This window comes from Portunus trituberculatus, chromosome 30 (assembly GCF_017591435.1).
Source record: "Portunus trituberculatus isolate SZX2019 chromosome 30, ASM1759143v1, whole genome shotgun sequence".
Classification (NCBI taxonomy): domain Eukaryota; kingdom Metazoa; phylum Arthropoda; class Malacostraca; order Decapoda; family Portunidae; genus Portunus; species Portunus trituberculatus.
The window spans coordinates 6282750-6302749 of record NC_059284.1 but is presented as its reverse complement, the minus strand read 5'-3'; the positions used below and the strand labels follow the sequence as shown (position 1 = coordinate 6302749).

The 20000-nt window shown below is 44.7% G+C and overlaps 1 protein-coding gene across 7 annotated transcripts in view; it reads right to left on the bottom strand.

The window, feature by feature from the left end:
- Nucleotides 1-20000, bottom strand: part of LOC123510974 (BTB/POZ domain-containing protein kctd15-like) — a 105770-nt gene that overhangs the window by 31759 nt on the left and 54011 nt on the right. For 6 of the 7 annotated variants that reach the window (XM_045266528.1, XM_045266529.1, XM_045266530.1 and 3 more), the window contains 2 exons: nt 9763-9888; nt 8677-8745 (listed from right to left, as the gene is read on the bottom strand). In XM_045266528.1, coding sequence (XP_045122463.1) covers nt 8677-8745; nt 9763-9888 — 195 coding nt within the window. Of the gene's footprint in view, nt 1-8676; nt 8746-9762; nt 9889-16295; nt 16556-20000 lie in introns of those variants that run through there. The other variant, XM_045266534.1, reaches the window with a different exon arrangement.

Sequence of the window (20000 nt, the reverse complement as noted above, 5' to 3'; positions counted from 1 at the left end):
ACCTGAGTGTGACAGATTGGGTTATTCTATGATGTCTTTGTTTAAACGAGTGGGAGTTTTTATCTTCATTTGTCTTTCTTTCGTCACTCTCCTCCTCCACCTCCTCCTCCCGTTCCTCTTGAGCTCTCTCCCTCGTCCTCGTCCTCCTCGTACTCCTTCTGTTCCTCCTGTTTCTCCTGCTCATCTTCCTCCTCCTCCTCCTCCTCCTCCTCCTCCTTATTTCTCCTACTCCTTCTCCTTCTCCTCCTCCTCCTCCTCCTCCTCCTCCTCCTCCTCCTCCTCCTCCTCCTCCTCCTCCTCCTCTTCCTCCTTCTCCTTCTCCTTCTGCTCCTCCTCCTCCTCCTCCTCCTCCTCCTCCTACTACTACTACTACTACTACTACTACTACTACTACTACTACTACTACTTTACCTTATTCAAACAATAGTAATAGACTTACGCTGAAACACAAGGCATATTTCTAACGAACGTGACAAATATATTCTACATAACTACAAGTGGAGTTTGCAATCTATTTTTCATGAAACTTTAACACTTTACAATTAACAAAATAGCTTCTGTTCCAACAAGTATTTGGCACTTTACCGTAAACAAAAGACCTCCATTCGTCAAACAAGTATGTAAGTCAAGTGGATATTGGGAAGTGACATAATCTTCGTCATTTTTGGCGCGCGGTGTCATGAAAATAATCTGGTTAGTTGGTCATGAAGAAAACCAGCGAGAGCAAAGGATACCATGCCGTGTGTGTGACATTCAGTTCACATTTCCAGGAGAATCTATCGGAAAAATGGAGAGCAGAGGCTTACAAATGCAGAGAAATTGCATTGCAGGTCAGAAAGAGATAGATAGATAGATAGATAGAGAGAGAGAGAGAGAGAGAGAGAGAGAGAGAGAGAGAGAGAGAGAGAGAGAGAGAGAGAGAGAGAGAGAGATTTAAAACTTAGGAGGAAATAGGCGTATCATAAACACACACGTGAGGGAAACTTTACAGAATCATTGACGGAGAAGAGAGAGAGAGAGAGAGAGAGAGAGAGAGAGAGAGAGAGAGAGAGAGAGAGAGAGAGAGAGAGAGAGAGAGAGAGAGAGAGAGAGAGAGAGAGAGAGAGAGAGAGAGAGAGATTTTTTGGGGGGAGGTTGGGGACAGAAAAGAGGGGAAGGAAAGGGAAAGGGAAGGCAAAGCGGAAGGGAAGGAGAGAATGCGAGAGCAAGTCTGGGAGGGGATGGAGGAAGAACAAGGGGAACAGGAAGGCCAGGGATACCAGAAGAGAGGGGAGAGGGGGAAGAATTGGGGAAGAGTGGGGGGATGTGAGGAGTCGGGTAGGAGGGGAATTGCCAGGGGCGCTGTGCTCATTATTGCGTTCACTCTTCGCCCGGAGCACCCGCGTCCCCGGATCGATCGTTCTTCCCTGCGGGTCACAGAAGGTGCCGCTGCGCTCAGTCTGATCCCCACGCTGCTCAGGGGTGTGGAGGGGCAGAGAAAGCGATGGAGGGAGGAAAGAGTGCCAGCGGCGGTAGTGGGAGGGAGGCAGGCTTGCAGGGAGGGAGGCTTGAGACAGAGACAGAGAGAGAGAGAGAGAGAGAGAGAGAGAGAGAGAGAGAGAGAGAGAGAGAGAGAGAGGATACGTATATGTTATAAATTTTCGTCTTTATTATTCATTTGATTTTGTCTCGGTTTCGTAAATGAAGCAAAAACAAAGATGATAAATGAATTAAAGATAACGTTGTGAAAATAAGAAAAAAATGTAATCTTTCATTTACAAAAAAATGATAAAGAAAAACTGACTTAATGATGATCTAAGCGTTGAATCAATTTTAGGCAGAAAAATAGAATATGGAAAATTAAGAAAAACGTAATATCATGATGAGGAGAAGAGAAGAAAATAGCAAGTGGAGTGTAAATAAGAAACAAAGTGAATGAAAACTTAAACTAATTCGGAAAAATGACAAAAGGGATGTATATTTTAATCGAATGTCTTTTTAGTGCGTGTGTATTTTTCTTACTGCGGACAGAAAACTACATTCGAAATGACATAAAACAAAACGACAATAGTGAACCCAGGAAATGCTGCAAGCACACGCAGCACATAATTCCTGCGTTTCCGTATCAGTATATTTTATTCTTCGTTTTCATTGGAGGCAGAGTTCTTTAGCACGTGGTGAGGCAAAAGTGTCCTCTTACACGCCTACAGGTCTTGCGGGATTAGAAGGATAGCTTGAACACTGCTGCCCGAGAGAGAGAGAGAGAGAGAGAGAGAGAGAGAGAGAGAGAGAGAGAGAGAGAGAGAGAGAGAGAGAGAGAAACCTAATTTAGCTTTATATCACCTAATCTGGTTACTGTTACCTAGCTTCACTTAATCTAACCTAACGAGGCTTAAGCGAGCTATACTTTACTTAACTAAAGCTTGCTCCATAGAATCTAATTGAACATAACCAAAGTACAGAACGAAGCGGGGATTCTGTTTAAACTCTATTCTAATACACTGGTCGATTAGGTATATTTTTACGTGAAGTACACCCACAGGACATCTAGAGACAGCTATGAAGTTTCCCATGCATTAGTTATCTAGTATCACGGCAAGGTCTGTTTTCCAGTGTTAATGATTACCTGAACGCTGAGTATTTATTTGCGTTTTGCGAGAGAAAGCGGCAGTGGTCAGGTACTTTCCTCCTTAATTAATGGTATTTCTCTTATATTCTCCATGCCGCGTCCGCTCATTTGCTCTGCCTTTCCCTGCACGGTTGTGTGTGTGTGTGTGTGTGTGTGTGTGTGTGTGTGTGTGTGTGTGTGTGTGTGTGTGTGTGTGTGTGTGTGTGTGTGTGTGTGAGTGTGTGTATGTGTGTGTGTGTGTGTAGGAGTAGCTGCAGCCGTACCCACACATCCCGCAACCCAGAGAAACCCGGCGGGCCAGCGGGTAACGGGGCCCAGCCAGGAGCCGCGGGAGGTTAGCTGTAGGAATGCATGGACGTTGAGGCCACGGGGAGGGAAGCTGCACGAAGGACCTGAGGCGGGCAGAGGTGTACTACAGGGGAGGTGCTGAGAGTCGGTATCCCACGGTGTTGATGGAGTGTGTAGCGGCCCACGAGACTCTATACCCACGGGGGAAACTGAAGTGTTTTCTTTTTTTTTTTTGTGGCCCATCATGAAGTTGTGTTTTGCGGTGTGGTTTGCGGTCCCTTGTGGTGGAGGGAAGCACTGGCATGTAGGTGGTTGGTGCAGTTTACTCGTACTTCAGCTGTGAGGGGAGGTCTTCATTACACCACCGCGAGATAGAAATAGATGAGAGAGGATGAGAATTGGGGCTGAATAATGTATAACAGCTTGTGTTTTGTTATCAATTTTTTGTTCTTTAGTCGAAATGCGAGTATCTGTGATAGGACAGTTTGTAGAAGGTTGTATTTGGTAATAGTCGGTCCTTCTCTCAAAGCCAAGAGAGAGAGAAAGGACAAAGGATAATAACTTTTAGTGGTGAAGAGAAACATGAATGATATTACAGATAGATTTAATCATAATAAGCAACGATTGGAGTTCTTATCACATCAAAAGAAAAAGAGCGAAAAGAAAGGTAAAAAATGAAGCTAAAACAAGCCTTCAAGAGAAAGTACACATTGTTTGTTGACCGGGAGGTCCTGAGGAAAGAGTTAGAGATGTGAGGTAAGGAGGTGGAAGGGAGGGGATGGGAGGGGAAAGGAAAGGAGGGGAAAGGATACCATGGCTGCCTGAGGTGCCTATCTCTTCTGTCCCTGTATCCCCCTTTCTCCCATCCCTTCCCTCCTTACAGCCGGGGTTCTAAGCTCTCCAGGGTCTCCGGCGGGCGTTCTTGACTGCCTTCAAATTGGTGAGCTTGTGAGACATGAAAGGCGCGAAGGGCTGGGGACTCAGAGAACAATGCCGGTCACTAGACACCGTTTTAACTCCCATTATATGAAGTTTGTGAAGTGGCTCGACCCCCACGATTATTGCCCAGCCTTTTTAACGTGTGTGGGAGAAGGGGAGAGCATGGGGGGAGAGGATGAGGGCGGAGTGCTTGGAGGGATAGGGCATGTAGATATTAGTGACCTATGTGAATCGTGAAAAAAAGTAGCATGTGTGGTAGATGTAGGTGTGTGTGTGTGTGTGTGTGTGTGTGTGTGTGTGTGTGTGTGTGTGTGTGATTCACAACAATCTTTTCTTTATGATTTCCTGTACTCAAAAATCCTTCTATATACAGTTATCAAACGTTCATTTATTCTATCATTATGCCTCACTTGATAAAGGATTCTGAAAAAAAACAAAACCTGTTTCCCTCATTTTGTAGTCCTCCTCCTCCTCCTCCTCCTCCTCTCCCTATCAAAACCCGTCACTTTAATTTCCATTACTGCATGATAACATATTGGTATCTAGGACGAGAGCGAATAAAACTTAATAGAGCCGCTGACAGAGGGATGGACTGGAGTAGCGTGGGCCGACCTGCCTCGTCCATTACCTGAATTTAATTAAACATCAACAAAATATCGCAGAGCTCCGATACATCACAAAGCGTCAGTGGCACGCCATTACAATACTCTCTCTCTCTCTCTCTCTCTCTCTCTCTCTCTCTCTCTCTCTCTCTCTCTCTCTCATATTTAAAGAGATTACTATGTTTTTTCTTCTTTTTTCTTTTTAACTTAATCCACTGTAGGAAAGGAAACTAAAATAAAAAAAAAGAAAACTGACGAACAGACACACACACACACACACACACACACACACACACACACACACACACACACACACACACACACACACACACACACACACACAGAGACACACACGCACATACACACACACTCCGAGAAAAAAAATCAGGTAAGTCTAAAAGATCGCGTTGCAGTCGAGTGGGGTTGAAAAGGCTTGATCTGCTTCCCAATGACTCGTACATGCTATTATGAGATTTGCTTCAACAGGAGAGACTGCGATAAAATTTTGTCCTGCTCCGTGTATTGGAATGTGTCATGAGTCTGGATGTTGATGGTTTTGTTGATGCTGTTGTTGTTGTTGACATTTTTAAACACAGCTAACCCATACACAGCCATCACCACACACACACACACACACACACACACACACACACACACACACACACACACACACACACACACACACACACACACACACGTTTTCAAGACTAACACATATTTCTTTATTTTTTTGTTGTTTCTTGTTGCTTTGATTGTTTCTTCATCATCTGGTGGACGAGTGGCAGGCGGACAGGTGCGTGAGAAAGATAACACCTAAGATACCAAAAGATTAGGTACAAGTGGGTATTATTTACAGTCATATCTAGAATTCATCGCGTATTGAGATAATTTATGAGTGTTGCAACCCACTCGCACATACGTTCTTAAAACATAAGAAAATTGTTTCAAGCTGATAGACCTACACTAGGCAATCTTGCGAAACTACTGCACGTTACGAAACTTAGCAAATCGGTTTAGCATTTGGTAATGGAAATAACCGTCACTAATAAAAATAATATAACAAGTAACGCCAAAACTAATATATTTGCAGAGCTTTTAACGTGTTGGGCATTCGAAATGTCGATACAATGGCGAGTGAATATATAACACACTATATTTTACTAGCTATAAGGTGGTAGTGGTGGTGGTAATATGAATGAGTGTATATTGCAAGGAACGAATAAGTAAAAGGAAATGTGAAGGCAACAGACAGGTGCGGGCGGACTAAGGTAGGAGAATATGCTACAAGAAGGGCATAATCAGGGCAGGGTTATGGGACAGGGGACGAAGGATATATAGAAGCTACGGTACAGTAGGCGTGTAGGACTTACGGAGTGAGGCAGGGGAAGAAAACAGGTTAGGAAATGAGGCTGTGAGGGAGATACCGAAGGGAGCCGCCGAAGGGAAATGCCTGAGGGAACAGAGGGGAACGTGAGACAGAGAAGAGGAGGGAGACAGACAGTGGGTTATATGAGGCAGGGAAGATGGGCAGAGACACAGGCAGCAGTTCCCCTCCCCCCTCACCCCCACACACCAGAACTAGGATGCTGTTTGTCACCTTTGCCCTCCGGCGCTCGTTAAGCTGACCCACGGGCACCCCCAGGCGTCCCCTCCCTACCCCCTGGATCAATAGCCCTCCTCCCTCCCTCTAACCCTTCAGGCATTCATTCCCTTCCTCCAGCCCTCCCTCCGTCCCCCCAGGCATCCTCCCGCTCCCCCATTCCTGCCTTAAAGCCGCTGGTTCTTGCTTCCCCGACCCTCGCCTCAGTCAGGCATCCTCTGCTTGCTTCTCTAATCCTGTATTATCCACCTTTCTCTCTCTCTCTCTCTCTCTCTCTCTCTCTCTCTCTCTCTCTCTCTCTCTCTCTCTCTCTCTCTCTCTCTCTCTCTCTCTCTCTCTCTCTCTCTCTCTCTCTCTCTCTCTCTCTCTCTCTCTCTCTCTCTCTCTCTCTCTCTCTCTCTCTCTCTCTCTCTCTCTCTCTCTCTCTCTCTCTCTCTCTCTCTCTCTCTCTCTCTCTCTCTCTCTCTCTCTCTCTCTCTCTCTCTCTCTCTCTCTCTCTCTCTCTCTCTCTCTCTCTCTCTCTCTCTCTCTCTCTCTCTCTCTCTCTCTCTCTCTCTCTCTCTCTTCTCCGCCCTCTTTTCACGTCTGCCTTCCTCAGGGCATGGCCGCCCCTCGCCATCCCTCAGGCTCTCTCGCTGTAGCGGAGGCGGCGGTAGGGGCCTCCAACCCCCGGCGCCTTTCTCTCTCTCTCTCTCTCTCTCTCTCTCTCTCTCTCTCTCTCTCCCTTCGCAGTTCCACTTTATCGCTTCCCGCAGGCGCACTCCTCGCCTCCCTCAGGCAGTGTTCGCGTCTTTTTTGTTTTTATTTTTGTTTGGTGTATGCGTGCGTGCGTGTACGTGTGCGTGAGTGTGTATGTGTGTGTGTGTGTGTGTGTGTGTGTGTGTGTGTGTGTGTGTGTGTGTGTGTGTGTGTGTGTGTGTGTGTGTGTGTGTGTGTGTGTGTGCGCGCGGATATATTCACCAGAAATTTCCGATGTTTACCAGATTGCATTTCTTTCAATATCTAAACGTATCGAGAAGTGTGAATACTAGGTGAGAGAATGAGCCGTCACGCATGCCACTGTAGCCTCTGTAGCACAGGTGGCCTTTATACGCACCTGCCAGACATTTACCTGGACTCTGCAACACGCCACAGGGTCGCAGTCACACAGAGGGTAGTCTATCTCTCAGCAAAACCTTCCAGCTAAGTATATCCTCCGTGCATGTCTCAATATAATGCTGCTGCTGTTTTTGTGAGTATATTTTATTAGTTCCCTCTTCCCCCTCCTTCCCTCTCTCTCTCTCTCTCTCTCTCTCTCTCTCTCTCTCTCTCTCTCTCTCTCTCTCTCTCTCTCTCTCTCTCTCTCTCTCTCTCTCTCTCTCTCTCTCTCAATGGTATGACTGCTATACTGCTATACTGTGACCCTCCATCCCTCCAAGCAGCTGCCTCCAGAGAGAGAGAGAGAGAGAGAGACTTCCGATGTGGTTTTCAGTTTACAGTTATTTGTTTTCTTTCCCATCAACCCCCTGTTTCTTCCTCCTCTCTTCATTCCCTTCCTTTCTCTCTCTCCCTATTTTCTTTTTCGTCCTCTCACAGTCACGTATTTTCCTCTTAGCCGAAAGGGCGACTGAAATATAAACGATTTTTTTTTTTTCATATTCACGAATTCCTATATCATTGTTTGGCCTATAACAAAGAGTAGGCGTCTCTCTCTCTCTCTCTCTCTCTCTCTCTCTCTCTCTCTCTCTCTCTCTCTCTCTGTCTGTCTGTCGGTGTTAAAAATGTCTCAACTTTATAAAATATGTTGTAACTCGTTCATGGAGTTAGTTTTACATTACTTTATTCTTATTTTAATGATATCTTCTGTCCAGAGAGAGAGAGAGAGAGAGAGAGAGAGAGAGAGAGAGAGAGAGAGAGAGAGAGAATTAAATAAGTAGTTTTAAAAATAATCGCACAAAAGCTTTTTTACAATTGCTTAACACTTGTTCTTATTTTTAGCTTTATTCTTGTACGTTATTTTCCTCACCAAAAAAAAAAAAAAGAATAAAGGTGAATAGATAAAAGGATAAAGTCAAGAATAAAAAATAAAAGTGTGGAAGGTGTAACATGTAGGAAATAATATATAAAAAAGGGTAAAGAGAAAGAAATTTATAGTTTTGCTTTGTTTTCAATTTGTGTTTCTGTTTGTTTATACGTACTGTGGCATCCCAGGTGTGGTTACTGGCGTGGTTTACCTGTGGCACTAATTTCACTTGCACATACTAACATATATCTGTCTTTGTTCCCTTTTTTTAACTCCTTGACAGGTGTTTTCTTTTTTCAGGAATATGTAAGTGATTATGTATGAGTTTTCTGTTATAATCTTTAAAACACGATACTCAATATTTCAATCGTTTCAGTTTCTTTTCCCATTTTTTTTTATTATTCATGTAAAATAATCGCAAGTTAACGGAAATTTTAGAACTGTTGACATTCTGATATCATTTGGCAGTAAAAAAGTTAAAAATGAAAGTTTTTTATAATATCATAGCTAAAAAAAACATATTGAGAGAGAGAGAGAGAGAGAGAGAGAGAGAGAGAGAGAGAGAGAGAGAGAGAGAGAGAGAGAGAGAGAGAGAGAGAGAGATAAACAGACACTAAGGCTTTACTTTTGTACTTACCTCGTCAGTGTCTCCAGAGAGGATGTGTAGATTGATCCGCCGACGTCAATGTGAACGGGCGCTGTGAATCTGCATGAGTGGACGAAGGGACGCAGGGAAAGCAGGGAAAGACAGATAGATAGATATGCAAAGAGAAAGATAGATAGACAGACAGACAGAAGGAGATAGATAGATAGATAGATAGATAGATAGATAGATAGATAGAGAGAGAGAGAGAGAGAGAGAGAGAGAGAGAGAGAGAGAGAGAGAGAGAGAGAGAGAGAGAGAGAGAGAGAGAGAGGATGTGGATGGAAGTTCACAGGAGAGAAAAGGATAAAAAGAAAATTAGAAATGTGTTTTTAATCACTTTTTTTTGTTGGATCATAAATCATTATATAAACAACATTGTATTGTCCTTTTCTATCTTTCTTTTGATTCTCATTTTTATTTATGTCCGAGCAATGAACTTGACTGTGGAAACCATTGTAACATATAAGTAAATAGCCAATGGAGAAATTAGCAGTATAAACTAATAGATAGGCACAAAAATATGGAATACATAAAGAAACAATTGAAGACTTATAAATAAATACTATGATTTGCCATTAGCACATCACTTAACTGGAAGAGAAAGACTAACAAGGAGACAATAAAAAAAAATCCTCTAAATGTAATTGATTGACTATAATATTAAGTACTACAGGCCTCAAAATTAAAGGTCAATAAGTGAACTATAGAAAAATCATTTTAACTTTGACAGACTAAAAAGAAGAAGGAAGAACAGCAAGGAAACTAGAAAGAAATGAACCCTTAATCTTACTAGACTAACTTTTAACATCACATGACAAAACAAGACATACTAGAGAAGCTAATCAGAAATTTATAACTATGCCTGACTAACTAACAGAACACATGAAAGAGCTAAATAGAGTAAGAGATAATTCTACCACACGTCAAAAAACCGAAACACAGTACAGAAACTATAGCCAAGAAACTTATAACTATGCTAGAGTATAGGTATAGTAACCCTTGACGTAAGAGAAACGAGGGACAGGCAGGGAACTATATGGAACTTAGCTTATAGTGAGTCTAACAAGGCAGACGTACCTGGAGGCGGCGGCGACGGTGGGAATACCCGAGATCTTGGGTTGTGAGGGGTACAGGGGCGGCGTAGGTGACCCGCTGTGTGTGAGAGTCGGAGAAGTGGCCGGAGAGATGGAGGGAGACAACATTCTGCAGTAGGAAAAATCAGACGGAAGCTAGGTTAGGTTAGGTCAAGTTAGGTTAGGTTTGGTTAATTTGATTTTGTATAGTTATATTTGGTTAGGTTAAGCTAAATGTTAATTTGGGTTTCTCTCTCTCTCTCTCTCTCTCTCTCTCTCTCTCTCTCTCTCTCTCTCTCTCTCTCTCTCTCTCTCTCTCTCTATGTCCTTTTTTCTCTTGTTTTTTGCCTTGTAGTTTATTCAGTGGCATTGGAAGAGCCAAGAAGTCAGATGTTTTTATCCTTTCCTTTGTGTTGCTTTGTGCTTTTCCCATAATCGGTCGCATAAGAACACTGAAAATAAGGCAGAGGAATTCCAGCGTGGGCAAAGAAACCACTTGGAGAAAAAAATAAAGTACCTTGTATTCAGGTTTAAGATTCAAATCAGTGATGTAGATATTTAATTTTTTACCCTTTAATATATCCTTGTCTTTTGTACCCGGCTGCTTGATTGAGGTCTCTTTGAACAGCCGTCAGATGGCATTAGGAGATACGCTTGCCTTTGGCTTTTCAATACTAAGGTTGCGTGGCTGGAGGGGACTGTTCCTTGATTTACACATATTAAACCTAAAAAAAGGAGGAAAGAAAAGAAAAAAAAAACCGATGAATAAAACCTCATGTGTCATATTTCTGTTGATATTTGTCGATGAATTGTTGTTACATTTTCATTCGTTTTTCCAGGAATCTGTCTGTCTGCCTGGGTGTCTGGCTGCTTTATCTATCTGCGTGTCTGTCTGTCTGCCTGTCTGTCTGTCTGGTTGTGTCTGTAGGCTTCTATATTTTTTATGCGTGTATTTTCCATTTTTTCTCATCCGTCTGTCTACCTGTCTGCCTGTCTGTTGTTTGGGTTGGGGTGTGTGTCTGTGTGTGTGTGTGTGTGTCTTAGTCTGTGTGTGTATTTTTTTCCTTTTTTAACCTGTGTCTGCGCGTCTGTCTGTCGGGTTGAGTCCGTGGAAGTGTATGTCTTGGTGTGTTTGTGCTTCTTTCTTTAACTTGTCTGGTTGTGTCTGTGTTTCTTTCACTCTCTCCTCGTCTCAAAAACCTCAAGTTGTAACCACATCTAGCGCTCCCTCTCTCACCACCCTCACCCACCTCCTCATATTGCCCACCGGGACTCCAGGTAACCGGCGGCTCCCCACTTTTTTTTTTTTCGATGCGTCGCAGTGACCACTCGGAAAATTGGCAAGTGCAAGGTTGGCTGGTCGTTCTATCAGCGAGCCTCAGAGCGCCGTAAGATCAAGGCAAGGACAAAGAGAAATACCCATGTAGGGAATGAGAGTTAAAAAAGTGCGTGCATGTTAATAGGGCTGAGGAGACCGTTGTGTTACTGTGGTGCTGTGTGTCTTAGATGATGTACAATCCTCTCTTGTTAAACTGAAGTCGAATTTTGGTGTAAAGTGAAGAAAAAATTAAACTGCTACTTCTTTGCACACTAACGAGAAGGGATAAGTAAGAGGGCATGGAGGAGGAAGAGGAGGAGAAGGAGAGGGAGGAAGAAGAAAGGGAGAAGGAGAGGAACATCCACAGAGTACCAAGAGGGAAGGGGGCGCGGCTCATCCCACCTGCTCTGGGAGATTAATTAGGCAATGTTTTCTTAAGGTACAGGTGGAGCGAGGGACGAGAGGTGGACTGTGACGGAGATGTAGGAAGATGGAAGAGGAAGGGAACACTCACGGGGAGATAGTGGAGGGAGGGAGAGTGGAGGAAAGGTGTGGAGGAGCAATGAGGTACCAGGTGTGTGGGATAGGCAGGTGAGGCACGTGCCGAGACTCTCATCGGAGGAGTCCTGTGCTGTCTTCAAGGAATCCTGCACCACCTGAGGCTACCTTGGCCAGATCTGGGGCAGGTAGCCTTCGGGGTGTGCAAGGAAGCAAGGAGGAAGGGTGTGAGGGAGACAGGTAGGAGGGGAAAGGCAGGAGGGGCGCAGGTAGGCGGGGGAGTGTGAGGTTGAGCAGGAGGCTGAGTAGGTTGAGAGAAGAGACAGGAGGAAGCAGTTAAGGAAGGTGGAGAACATAAGTGAAGGAATGAAGGCTAATGAGATAAAGAGAGATAAGTGGAGAGAAAGGATAAAATAAGACATAGGACGTTAGGTAAGGTAAGGAATGAATGAATGAATTAAACATTTTGTATAAAAGAGACATGCATGTAAAGAAGGAGACGGGAGGGGGCAAGGCTACGAGACACGAAAAAATAGTGGAGAACATCAACAAGTACATGACAAAGAAAGAACTACAATAAGGAAAAAATAATGGAAAACAAACCAGAAAATAATATTGAGAAATTAACGAGTAATTTGCAGGTATAAAAGAGCAGAACGGGATTAGTAAAGGAGGTGAGGAAGAGGAGGAGAACGAGTGGAGAAGAGAAGTAAGAGGAGAAGGAGGAGGAGGAGGAGGAGGAGGAGGAGGAGGAGGAGGAGGAGGAGGAGGAGGAGGAGGAGGAGGAGGAGGAGGAGGAGGAGAAGGAGGAGTAGGAGGAGGAGGAGGAGGAGACTGGAGGCTGTAGCTCTATATGGCTTGTGCCCGGAGGCTACAAGCATGCCCAGCCTCCCGCTATACACAGACGAAGCAGCACTAGTAAACCCACCTGTAGATCCTGAACGCCTCTATCTCTCACTCCCTCACCTGTAACGCCCTTCCTACGCGCTCATCCTCTCCGACTCCCCTTCAACGCCGTTAGGGAGGAAATAAAAAGGCCGCCACTTGAAAGGCTAGGAAAGACGAAGGGTAGTTTTCCCAATAACTTAGCCCTTCATATCGCGTCTACGAGTGGATTTTGTCCCCAGAAGACCTTGACGAACGGTTTTGGTGTTGGTGTTGAGTCCGCCCACGAGTGTTAATAGGAGGGGAAGGCGTGTGAGGCCTGAGGGAGGGAGGGAGTAAGAGATAGACAGGGTGTGGGTGCGTGGTAGGAAGGAGTGAAGGGGAACGAAGGTTTAGGAGAGGGGAACAGTTAAGAGAGGCAGGAGATGTAGCAGGAGAGATTGAGGTAACAAGGAGAGAGAGATAAAGAGTGGTGAATGGTGGTGGAGGGGATGTGGCAGTAAGAGGGAGGAAAGTTAGTTGTGTGCTAAGAAGGGAGACAGGAGATATGGAGGGAAGTTAAGAGGAAGAAAGAAGGAAACTAAGAGAGGAAAGAAGGTTGTAGAGAAGAAGAGAAGAGTGATCATGAGGAGGAAGAGGAGAAAGCAATGCGTATCACACTCCTGTACATCTTTCGAAATATCTTGACAGTAGCACACACGCAGTTATACACAAGGCTATACTTACGCACATTATCTCCCGCCTTACTGCCATACTCATTACAGTTCGACATCAACCTCTACTTATTTATTTTCTCGTTCGTTACTTTGGCTACCTGTCCGCTCACCTGTGTACTTAATATGATGACAGGTAAAGGAAAAAAATGCACACTTTTCTATCATCAGAATATTCAGCCTCTTAGTGTTTATGCTTCAGAGAGAGAGAGAGAGAGAGAGAGAGAGAGAGAGAGAGAGAGAGAGAGAGAGAGAGAGAGAGAGAGAGAGAGAGAGAGAGAGAGAGAGAGAGAGAGAGAGAGAGAGAGAGAGAGAGAGAGAGAGAGAGAGAGAGAGAGAGAGAGAGAGAGAGAGAGAGAGAGAGAGAGAGAGAGAGAGAGAGAGAGAGAGAGAGAGAGAATTATTTGTTCTTTCATGCAAAATAACAAATCTCAGTTTTCTATTACAATTTTGATGGCCCGTCAAAGAGAAAAAAAGTTACATGTCTTTTATCAGCCAGTCTATTTGTCAGTCTGTCAGTGTGCCTGTCTACCTGTCTGTCGGCCCCTCTGATTTTAAATGGTAGGAAAAAAAAATCATATTAAAACAATTGATTGCTGCTAACTGTTGTATATATAAATGTCCGGTCGTTATTGTTATTGTAATGGAGTGTGTGTGTGTGTGTGTGTGTGTGTGTGTGTGTGTGTGTGTGTGTGTGTGTGTGTGCGAGTGTCATACTACAAAACGTACTCATACACTTTGTTTAGAATGACTAATGAAATTGAGAACGTAAAGTTTAGCTAGTAATTATGAAGACTGATGGTGTTTATTTGCAATACGTGGAAAGTGAGTGGAGAATGGCAGTCTGGTGGTAACAAAATCTTCCGTTGTATTATCATTTCTATATTGCAATTAATACAGTAGTGAAACCTGGCAGGAACATGAGGTCAGCTGCTATATAATCCCTTGTAATCCTACATAACGGGAATGAAATTGATGACTAGCTTGACCGAGGTACAATATCTACTACTGTGTTTAATAATACAGAGGAAACAATTTATACCTCGCCCGGATGAATGAGTACCAGCAATTTTGATAGTTCAGAAAAATTATGAGGAAATATATAAGTAAATTAATAAACATATTAGGAAAAAACTTTCCCATTCCATCCATCCCAATTTCTACTTCTCTTTCAGTTACCCACCCATATCATCACCCTAGCAGGCGTCCCCTTTCCACCCATTTAATCTCCCATTATGGCTCTACTCGTCACTAACCATTTCCTCCCCTCACTCCCTGCTAAAGAGATAAGGAGAGGCTCTTCTGTCTTGAGGAGGTGAAGGGGAAGTGGATTTTTATGTTACAGAGATCTAGAGTTCTGAAGGAGGGGAGTAAGTAAATAGTATGGAAGAGGAGGAGGAGGAGGAGGAGGAGGAGGAGGAGGAGGAGGAGGAGGAGGGAAAGAACGCTGAGGTGAACTACTATATTACGCATTTCAGTGTTATTTTCTTCATCAAAATGTAGACACAAATATTTTTTTCTAACTTTCTAGCTCAGTACATTTCTTTTCTTTCTCTCTTTTGTTTTGATCCCGTGACGTCCATATGGAAAATACGCCGTTTCTATTTTTAGCGTTCCGGTGTCGTAAAATGATAATTTACTAAGCAATCTAAAAAAAAAAAAAAGACAAGGAGAAAGTGGAACATTAGTAAGAGGCGGCCAGGAGAAGGCACTCCCAAACTATTTTTTTTCGACATCCTCATGCCATTTTCTCTTTCTTTCTTTTTGTGTATACGAGCATACTTGGGTGAAAGTGAGGAGGGCAAGCAGGTGGGGTCTACAGGTGACTCGTCCCAGAGACAGGTGAAGGGAACTCACCTGGACTAGGAAGGGGGGAGGGGCGAGTGGGGGCAGAGCTAGGTAAGAACGAATGTGCCGGAGGTTGAGGGACTGAGGCATAGAAGAGAAATCCGGTGTGTGTGTGTGTGTGTGTGTGTGTGTGTGTGTGTGTGTGTGTGTGTGTGTGTGTGTGTGTGTGTGTGTGGGGATGAAAGTGACAGAGGTAGGAAAGGAAAACGAAGGAAGGATGATGATGGAAGGGGGGACGAGGAAGGGAGATGGTCCAAAAAATTAAGGAAACGCAATAGAAGGAAGGGGGAGACAGGGAGAGATTGAAAATTAATAGAAAGGGAACGAGGATGCGAGAAAAGCAATAGGATGAGGAAGCACTACAGAGGGAGTAAAGATCGGAGAACGAGTGGAGGAAAGGAGGAGGAGAAGTAGGAGAGAGAGAGAGAGAGAGAGAGAGAGAGAGAGAGAGAGAGAGAGAGAGAGAGAGAAGATGAAGGAACGAAGGCATCTAGGAACGATACGGAAATGACTGGAAGGATGTAAGCTCGAAATCACCTTGCTAATTTCTCCTAACTCATCACACACACACACACACACACACACACACACACACACACACACACACACACACACACACACACACACACACACACACACACAGGCGGGAAAGGGAAGTCATTCTCTGAGATTTAATTGTATACTCACCATTAACGTCCTCCTTTTCCTCCTCCTCCTCCTCCTCTTCCTCCTCCTCCTCCTCCTCCTCCACCACCACCTGGTCGGACGAATAATCAGGAAACAGGCGCGTGAGTTAAATAATATGCGAAATTAAACAGTGTCACGTGTCTACCTGGCCGCTTAATTAACAGGAATCATCAATGTGCGTGCAGGTGTGCTGATTCAAGGCCAGGTGAGACAAGGTGTGCTGGGGAGGACTGTGCAGCTTAGAAAATTAGAAAACCGATGAAAGTGAGAGAGAGAGAGAGAGAGAGAGAGAGAGAGAGAGAGAGAGAGAGAGAGAGAGAGAGAGAGAGAGAGTTTGTGTTAAGACTGCAAATACCCTGTCCTTCCCCCACCCCCTATCCTAGCTAAAAAAAAAAAAAATACAAGCAATAAAAGCAATGAACGGAGAACCTCACAACAAATGAACTCCACCCAGGGAACACCACACCCTCTGCATCCCTTACTTCCTTCCTCGCCTCACCCCCCAACCCCCCTCTTCCTCCCCTCACCCCTACTCCTCGCCCGCCAGCCCGCGCCCGGCCTCGTTCCTCTCCCTCTCTCCCTCTTTACCTTGTGTCGGTCAGCGAGGAGCCACCAGGAAAGATGCTGCAGGAGGAGAAGCAGGAGCCACCACCACCACCACTACCACCACTATTAGCACCACCACGTGCCCACCACACCGCCACCACCACCGCCACCACAGGGCCGCAGCGGAAGGGTCAAGACGCGCTAATGAGGCGCGCAGCAGCGACTAGCGGGCCAGCAGAACACGACGGAGCACAGGGCGAGGCGGCACCGTCCCCCAGCAGAACACGACCAACAGAACTGAGCACTGAGGCAGACACAACCCAACTGATCCTCAGGCAGGGCCGTCCTGGCTTTTATCCAGCCCCGCCCCCTCCCCCTCCTGTGGCGCCCTAAAGTGAGGCCCCAGGGCAGGCCCCAACCAACCCCCTGAGGGCCGGCAGCCGGGTAGAGCCTCAGCCCTCGCCGATGGCCCCTCCAGCGCTTCCCTCCCTCTCTCCTGCTCTCTCCCTCTCTCGTTCCCCCCTCACCCTGTGGAAGATTCTCCCGTCGGGAGGAGAGGAAGAGTGTGTGGGAACAGAGAAGGAAGAACACGTAGAGGAAGAGGAGAAATAGGAAGAACGCATATAAGCTTTGTCTGTCTGTGTGTGTGTGTGTGTGTGTGTGTGTGTGTGTGTGTGTGTGTGTGTGTGTGTGTGTGTGTGTGTGTGTGTGTTTGGATTCTGAAGAAACAGGAAATGAAATGCGCACACACCATGTGCATTAACCGCATGTGAGGGATACGGTATGTACAGTACGTCCTCGTGTGTACCTGTGTATGTACATGTACTTGTGTCGGCGGAGCATTATGGCCGCTCCCGGATTCCGGTCATGTGAGCTAATCAGCCCCGTCACCCAATGAACCAACTTCCTTAAACAAACCGCGCAGGAACTGTGAGCAATACACACACACACACACACACACACACACACACACACGCAAAAGGAGTGTCAAGGCCCACGTGGGATGAAAACAGAGATATCTCTGCAGATTAACACAGCAAGAAATTAATCACTCATGTGGAAGAAAAGTAGGGCAGGTGTCTTCCCTTTTGAGTTATTGGAAAGAAAAATACATTATGAAGAATCGAAAACCAATCACCACAAACCTACAGTATATATAAATAAGACCCTTGCAAGAATGAACAAAAAATATAAGGTAATAGTCAGACAGGTGGACATGATTTGGTGAGGTTCCTGTGGTTCAGAAGTGAGGGGAATAGAACCTCTCATCGCTTCCCCCGGCACACCTAATCAGCTCTGTCATGAAGGAGGAGGAGAAGGAAGAGGAAGAGGAGTGGAGAGGGAAGGAGGAGAGTAAAGTTGGAAAGCCCCCAGACTCTGCCCTGAGGGAGGAAGGAAGGAAGGGAGATGAAGGACGAAGAGGAGCAGAAGAAGGAAGAGAAGGAGGAGTGATTAACATATTTATATAACTGAGGAACTTGTCTCCTTTGATAAAGTCTGCCACAAAACTGAGGACTGACATTACGGTGTGTGTGTGTGTGTGTGTGTGTGTGTGTGTGTGTGTGTGTGTGTGTGTGTGTGTGTGTGTAATTCACCTCGGTCGCCTGCTGGTCACCCAGCCAGTCTTCCCATTACGGAGTGAGCTCAAAGCTCATAGACCGATCTTCGGGTAGGACTGAGACCACAACATCCTCCACACACCGGGAAAACGAGGCCACAACCCCTCGAGTTACATCCCGTACCTATTTACTGCTAGGTGAACAGGGGCCACACATTAAGAGGCTTGCCCATTTGCCTCGCCGCTTCCCGGGATTCGAACCCGGCCCTCTCGATTGTGAGTCGAGCGTGCTAACCACTACACTACGATTTTTTTTTCTTTTGTTTGTGTTTGTGTGTGTACATACATACCTCACCTACTGCAGTGAATGAATGAATAAACACTCACACCACACACACACACACACACACACACACACACACACACACACACACACACACACACACACACACACACACACACACACACACACACACACACACACACACACACACACACACACACACACACACACACACACACACACACACACACTCACTCACACGTAAGCAAGCAACGAAAAAAAAAAGAGAAAAATAATTTATGTGTATAAGTTGGGGAGAGGGAGGTGTGTGTGTGTGTGTGTGTGTGTGTGGGTTTCACTGTTTGATCTGCTGCAGTCTCTGACGAGACATCCAGACGTTACCCTACGGAACGAGCTCAGAGCATTATTTCCGATCTTCGGATAGGCCTGAGACCAGGCATATACCACACACCGGGACAACAAGGTCACAACTCCTCGATTTACATCCCGTACCTACTCATTGCTAGGTGAACAGGGGCTACACGTGAAAGGAGACACACCCTAATATCTTCACCCGGCCGGGGAATCGAACCCCGGGTCCTCTGGCTTGTGAAGTGTGTGTGTGTGTGTGTGTGTGTGTGTGTGTGTGTGTGTGTGTGTGTGTGTGTGTGTGTTTCTGTGTGTGTATCCTGGGTTTTCTCATACTCAAAATTTTTTTGTTACATTTTCCATTTTGTCTTACTTTTTTTATTAAAGAAATCTAAAGAATGTGAAACTGTCTTCATAAATGAAAATAAAATATAAGAATGAAATTTGGAATGTGAAGAAAATTTATTGTATGAAAAGTTTCTTATACGAAAGAAGAAATCGGGAAATTTTGCACAGAGCGAAATATTTTGCTGTGTTGGTCAGAGAGGGAAATTAAGTACTTGACGTTGTTATTTTATCTCTATATCCTTCCTATACTGGGAAATACTCCATTAATCTTGATCATATAAACATTTTTATAGCGTTGTTCTGGAAGTGGACGCCTTCCTGCTTCCTCTGGGATGTGAGATGTACTCAACTTTTATGATAAAAATGCCATTCTGCTGCTGGTGGACCCATAAAACACACACACACACACACACACACACACACACACACACACACACACACACACACACACACACACACACACACACACACACACACACACACACACACACACACACACACACACACACACACACACACACACATACACACACGCGAGGGGATTGCAATATACAGAGTATTAGGTAGTATTATTGTATTACCATTATAACTACTACTGTATTTTGTTCTTGGTGGAGTTGGTATTCAAACTAATTAGAATCCTTATAAATAATCACAAAATTCAGGACCTGAACAACAGCGTTTTATGAACTGCTAGGCGAAAAATATTGGATGAGATAAGAGAAATAGAAATTGCATCCATTGCAATGTGAACAAAAGACTGAAATATTTTTGTAAACACTCAACACTAAGCACATTTTTGTAATGGGCAATTTTCAAAGGTTTTATTTGCTCCCTTGAAAAATGTATATTTACTCAGTTGTGACAGAATTCATGTACGTGTAGCAGAATTTGAATATATACGTAACAGAGAGAGAGAGAGAGAGAGAGAGAGAGAGAGAGAGAGAGAGAGAGAGAGAGAGAGAGAGAGAGAGAGAGAGATTGAGATTACAAACTAAAACATTATCACAAAACTGGCACACGATATATATGTAAAGTGATGAAATGTTATTATTTTTTTTTATTTATTTATTTATTTTCACAACAGCATCGGGAGATATTTCTCTGATGACTGCTGTTGGTGTGCTAAAATATTGTGCTGATGTTGCTATATGGCGCCGTGTGTACGAGTGGAGGCGAAGAGGGGGAA